Source organism: Cavia porcellus, unplaced genomic scaffold, assembly GCF_034190915.1.
Source record: "Cavia porcellus strain 051 isolate PalLab524CR breed Dunkin Hartley unplaced genomic scaffold, mCavPor4.1 scaffold_6, whole genome shotgun sequence".
Lineage (NCBI taxonomy): Eukaryota > Metazoa > Chordata > Mammalia > Rodentia > Caviidae > Cavia > Cavia porcellus.
The window spans coordinates 74,312,083-74,318,082 of NW_026947489.1; the positions used below are offsets into that span (position 1 = coordinate 74,312,083).

Genomic DNA, 6,000 nt, shown 5'->3' on the forward strand with positions numbered 1-6,000 from the left:
GGTCGGCCTTTGGGAGCTCACAGCATGTGCCTACCACAGTGCTGGTGTTACAAGGTGTTCAGTTGACTGACCAAGTGTCGCTCCCTTCTGGCAAGCTCAGTTACTTGTGTGGAGCCAAAGCCCAGTGCCTGCGTGCCAGGAAGCTCATTGTGTAGATGCAAGGGAACTCGAGGGGACTTGTCTGCTGGGGTACTCTCTCTTTCCCCTCTGAGGTTGGCCCACCAGCCTTAGCTGAAACCAGAAGTGCCTTTGTTTCCTTCCTCTCTCACGTCTCAGCCTCCTTCTGGTCATCCCCGCCTCCCTCTGGTCGTGTGGCTCCTGCTGGTTCCTGCCCCCTCTGCACCAAGCCTCGTCCTCCAGCAGCCCTTGGCTAGTGTCAGGTGCCACCTTCCACGCTGCGTCCACGCTGCTGGCCCTGCCTGGAACAGTGTTAGCTCCTGTGGGAAGCTTTCTCTGACCCACTGAGAACAGATTGCTCCTCTTCCCTCCTGTCCTTCAGCAGCATGCTGCCCGTCTTAGTCTAGCTCCCTGCCCTCACTGGCACAGGTGCTCTTTGACAGGAGCTGGTCTCTGTGTGTGTTATAGATATGCTGTCCAAGGAACCTCCATGGTGTGACGGTTCCAACTGCTATGAATGCACTGCCAAGTTCGGAGTGACAACTCGCAAACATCACTGGTAAGACTGTCTGCTATTACTTCCCGCTAGAGGATGAGGAGACTTGCCTGACACCTCTGCCACACTTTTCCCTGACTTACCAGGGCCCTGTGGTGGACCACACTTCACCACAGACTGAGATGGCAGGACTGAGCGGGCTTCAGCCGGGGAGCGTGTTATGTGTGCATGGTGGGGGCCTGGGTGGCGGGGAGCTCTCAGGCTGGGGCACTTCCTGATGGTGTAAGGGCACTCGGGTTCCAGGAGTCTCTTAGGCCTTGTGTCTTCTGTCCTGGATGTGTAACAAAACCAAGAAGAACTTCTGCCCTTGTGGAGTAGTTGAGTGGAAGCTGCTGTCCTGAGAATGAAGAGCAATTCCCATTAGTGAGACAGTCTGCTGAGCCGCTCTTTATTTTTAAATTAAGCATTCTGCAGCATTACTTAGCTTAATTATTGGCAGGAATTTTGTTTTCATGGAGTAAAATTTATGCATGAATTGGCGTAACTTGGCTGCAGAGTTGATCAGAATGGCGTGGTGAGCAGGCTGGTCCCGTGAGCCCGGAGCAGTTTTCTCTGACCACCCTCTCACGCTCCCTCTCTTTGCTTTCACAGTCGCCACTGCGGACGCCTTCTTTGTCATAAATGCTCCACCAAGGAGATCCCCATTATAAAGTTTGACCTGAACAAGCCTGTGCGAGTCTGCAACATTTGCTTTGATGTACTGACTTTGGGTGGGGTCTCTTAGAAGTCCCCAGGAGGATCCAGGCCACTCCCCGGTCATCTTCCCAGCAGCTGCTCTGCTCACCAGCCCGCCCCTACCCAGAGCAGGAGCTGGCGGACATCTTCCTGCGCCAACAGACTGGAACAATTAAGGACCATGGTGTGATCTCATTGCAAGTGATGCTGTGTGGTTGTGAGTGTGTCAGGCTGTGATCAGTTTCACTAGTGTCTCACTAACTGGACCAGGCCATTTAGCCTAAGTGGTAGATGTGATAGGAGTTAAACCATTCTGTTAGCAAGAAACACGGACACTTTGAAACCATTTTCACTTCCAGTAGCTTGGTGTCCATCTCAGAGTGTTCATGCAGTCTTCCTGCTCGGGCTGACTCACGGGGCAGAGCCAGACAGTCGGAAGGTGGCTGCCCGAGGGGAGTTGGCTCTCCTCCAGGGTCAGTGGCTGTGGGCTTTTCTGCAGTGTTTGCATAAACAGGATCCTCTTGCCCTGAAGTCTTTTTTTTTTTTTTTTTTTTTAAGCTAAGCTGTGTTTTTAGTGAGCTTCCCCTTTTTAAAGGTGAAATCTTTCTAAACAGGGTTCAAAGATGAGAGCTGAAAATTGTGGCCTTAACAACTGAGAGCTTTACCAGTGTTTATGCTGCTGAGGTGTCAGGAGCGCAGGGTGGCAGCCTGACACCTCCTAGTGGCTGTCTCATTCTCTTGTCTTGCTGCGTCCTGTCTGTGGAGTCCTCAATTACTCTGCCACTAGAGTGGTGGAGGAAATGCACTTTTATTGTGCTGCACTTTTTATATAGCTGCGCTACTGGTGATTTCAATTTAAAAATTCATACTCAAAAATACTCTCATACACCTTTGCATCAGTGATTCTAATTTTCAGCTTTGACTTCTGCTGAGTGTTTCTTGGCACAAGAGATTCATACAAGCCAACGCATGAGAAGAGGGATCAACAGGACTTCAACCTGAGGGGTATCTCCAGCTTTGAGCTGGCAGGTCATCCCCTTGATACTCCTGCTTCTTGCGGAAAACTTCCCTGGTTACGCTCAGAGTGCTGCTGGTCCCAGTTCTATGTAGCCTGCCCTGTCCACGAGGGCCAGCAGCCAAAGGGCCGGCTAAGAGTGCATCTGGTTTTGGAAGGCCCTGGCTTGACTGTTGGATGAGGCCTCCCGAACTTGCTGGTCCATAGTCGCTGCTAGTACATAATATTAACCCTGAGTATTCCACTTTCTTTTGAAAGTTTGGCCAGTTTTCAAAGTATGCCTGTTGAAAGAGAAATTTGTACCTTTTTTTTTAAACACCAACTCTGAGGTGAGCAGTATGTGCTGTGCAATATACTCAGAGATTAGTGGTCTCAGTCATCCATACTGATACTCCATTTAATAACCACTACATTGTTTTGCATTAATGAAACTTGGATATTTGTGTTAAAGGGACTAATTTTTTTAACACAACAGCCCATTTTCTTTTTTGAATAGTGATGTCATATGTTGCTGTAGTTTTATACATGTTCTTGCCTAAATGTGTATAAAATACGCTGATAAACCAGAGTGCTACTTTTTAAAAATATTTCTGTGATTTATAAGATACATATACTTTCTATGTTGATATGAACTTGTGCACAATGTTTAAAAGGAAAGCATTAGAAGCCTTCCCCTGCCCCGGTCTGTGACCTGTTTCATATGGAAGTTTTAGAGAGAAACTCCATGAAGTCTTGTCAAATGGCCATATGAAGCATGTGGTCGGTTTGCTTTCTTCTGCCTAAAAAGGGTCACCAAACGTAGGCTTAGTTAGGTAGCTTAATTGTTTAGAAAAGATAATTACGACTCGGAGATGAGTTGAGATGGCCGGTACATACATCATTCTTCGAACGTTCACAGTGGAGAGGTCCAGTCAGGGAGGAGGCTCATCCGCCCTTGCCTGCCACACCAGGTCCAGTAACAGTCTTGCCTACTACTGCACTGAAAACTTAGTCATGTTTGATTCAAGCTTCTGTTTTCTCAGAGTCTGGGCATAGCTGGTACTGCCCAGCCTTGGATTGGGGGAACACTGTGAGTTCTGCATTGGTACCTGCATGCAGGAAGAACGGGCATCTTTCTGCAGTCTTAGATCACCCTGGTCATGCTGATGCTCACAGGACTGCGCTCAGCAGGTTCCTTGAGGGGAAGCTGTCTTGCAGGAGTCCAGCTTGTACTGCCCTCCATGTGCTCCTCATGTTATAAGACTTGACTACAAAACTGCCTAGCTGTTCTTATTGGATTTTAATCAGTGACTTAACTACTAGTAGCAAAAAATTTTATTCATTCTGAAAGTTTCCAATGATGAAGAATAAACTCCCTGAAACATGATTTGCTGTATCAGTCAACATTTGTAAGCTGAATTTGCTTTTTAACTCCTCTTGCTCATTGCCAGACCTACTATAAAGTGTACTTTCTAAAGACAGAGGTACAAACCATGTGCTACATATGAATCCAATAGCTTAAGCTAATTGCTGTGACCCTTTAAAGCACAGCTAGCCCACAAACGTAAGTGCCTACACTTAGGACTCTTCAATTTCAGCTCTTTTCAATGACGTCTCACTGAATGAGATAAGAGAACATGTGTTTCATCTGAGTTTTGTGCCTGCGCATTGTCAACCCAAATTACCAATGTAGTCAAGGATGGATCAGACTGCTCGGTTCACCTGCCATTTTCTCCAAGGAACAGGTTCCATGTGACGATTAGTCCTCTACCTCAAAGCTCCGAGTCATTCTGACTACCTGGATCAGCTTCCCCTCTGTCCTCTGAGTCATCTCCTGCGTGGGTTCAGTGTGTGTAGTCCCTTCACTCTTCCTGATCCACGCTCCTCACATTGCATTCAGCCGTTTCTGTGCTAATCTTGTCTGCAGGCATGGGGCAGAGGGAAGGGAAAGGGCACGTCCTCTGTGTAGGTTTCCTTCACGTGGAAAAAAGAACACTTCCGGGCTACAATGCCAGCCACCTAGCTGGCAGCAGCATGCACGATAAGTGTACCCTGTGTCACAGACACACGGGCTTCCCTTTGATGAGCTCTCCCGCCAGCTGGGGCCAGGAGTGAGCAGAAAGGAAACCGCTAGCCAGAGGCATTGGGAAGCCACACTTGACTTTGTGGAAGCAGTTTGGTTGAGGGCTGAGTATAAGATCAAATGTAAACTAAATTCCCAGAAGTTACAGATGCCTTAAAGACTTTCTTGGGAAGACTGTCAGCCGTACAGTTCTTTTGTGTGGCATAAATAATAACAACAGATAGCATTGGTTTTCTGTACCATGGGAGCCTTGAGACTGCCTGACTTACTGACTTGCCTCTGGCAGATGCGTAGGGTGGGCTGTTCTGTGACATCCCTGTGGTTCCAAGGGCACGTTGGGCAGAAACGGTAGGCACATATCTGGGTAATAATTTGGCTTCCAGACCATGGAGGGTGGCACCTAGTGTGAGATGATGGCCTCATTTGGGACCATGGTGTTTATCAGCATTATTTCTTTGGAGTCTGTGTAATGGAATGTATTTTTCAAATATGTACTGATATTTGCATTTTCTGTAACAATTCCTTAATAAAATGAGGTAAAGTTGTACATTTAAAGTGGAAACTTTAATAAGACATTTGCAGTTACTTCTAATGCAGAAGTACCAATAAACATTAAAACAACAAAATTTTTAAAACCCTCTTGATTTGCAAATAAATTTGTTTACCTTCCAGTAGAGTTTGAATTCCCACATTCTCCTGAAACAAACTGTTGACAGCAAACAGAAAGTAGCTGTTTTCTAGTAGTAAGCAGCTGTCTGGACTTACTATGCCATCCGCCTAGGCCTTGATGCCCCATGATATGTGGTGTCACAGCCCTCTCACCCCGTGTAAGTGCTCCAAAGGACCCTCTGCAAGTCACTCCAGAACTGCAGCGTTTATGAGCTGCTCAGAGGAGCTATCTGTGGCGAGCTTGCTGTCTGGATTCCAGAGGGCGCTAAGGAAGGTTTTAATTTAAAACCTAGTGTTCCATAAAGCTCCTCTACAAATTGTACAAAGTTAGTAGCTCACCTGGCCTTTAAAACACCTCTTTTTGTTGTTTTTTTAGACAGGGTCTTGCCGTATAGTTCAGGTTGGCCATCAACTTGGGGTGATCATCCTGCCTCTGTCTCACAACTCCTGGGATTATAGATGTCTGCTACCGTGCCCAGCAGCAAAACACCTCCTGAGTTAATAAGATCCTTTACTCATTTTCTATTTGCCTCAACCCTAATTCACTCCAGCTGGAATAACATATCTTTCTCAAGTGGCTTCTCCCAAACTTAAAGGCACTATCAGTTTCCATTAACTCCCCTAAGCACTGTCATTCTGATGGCCTTCCTTGAAGCAAGCAGTGCTGACCGTCCTGTCACTGGCTATGAGGTATGGAATAGTTGGGAGCCAGCTGGATGTCAGTTCTGGTTTGTCACTGATTAGCTGATAAAACCAGGCAAGTTGCTTAATTTCTGTGCCTTAGTTTCCTGAGCTCTCAGATGAAGGTGACAGGTCTCTCCTTGCTCACTGGGTTGCTTGATCAGCAGTGTGTCCTTCCTGTCTTCCAAATACACAAACCTCTGGGCCTCTCTGGGTGGGGCTAAT

At 47.0% G+C, this 6,000-nt stretch overlaps 1 protein-coding gene across 4 annotated transcripts in view; it reads left to right on the forward strand.

The window, feature by feature from the left end:
• Ankfy1 (ankyrin repeat and FYVE domain containing 1) overlaps positions 1 to 5,051 on the forward strand; it is a 100,176-nt gene extending 95,125 nt beyond the window's left edge. For all 4 annotated transcript variants that reach the window (XM_063251007.1, XM_003469510.5, XM_005003537.4 and 1 more), the window contains 2 exons: positions 586 to 676; positions 1,265 to 5,051. In XM_063251007.1, the coding sequence (XP_063107077.1) occupies positions 586 to 676; positions 1,265 to 1,397 (224 nt within the window). In that variant the 3' untranslated portion in view covers positions 1,398 to 5,051. The remainder of the gene's footprint in view (positions 1 to 585; positions 677 to 1,264) is intronic.
• The last annotated feature ends 949 nt before the right edge of the window (positions 5,052 to 6,000 follow it).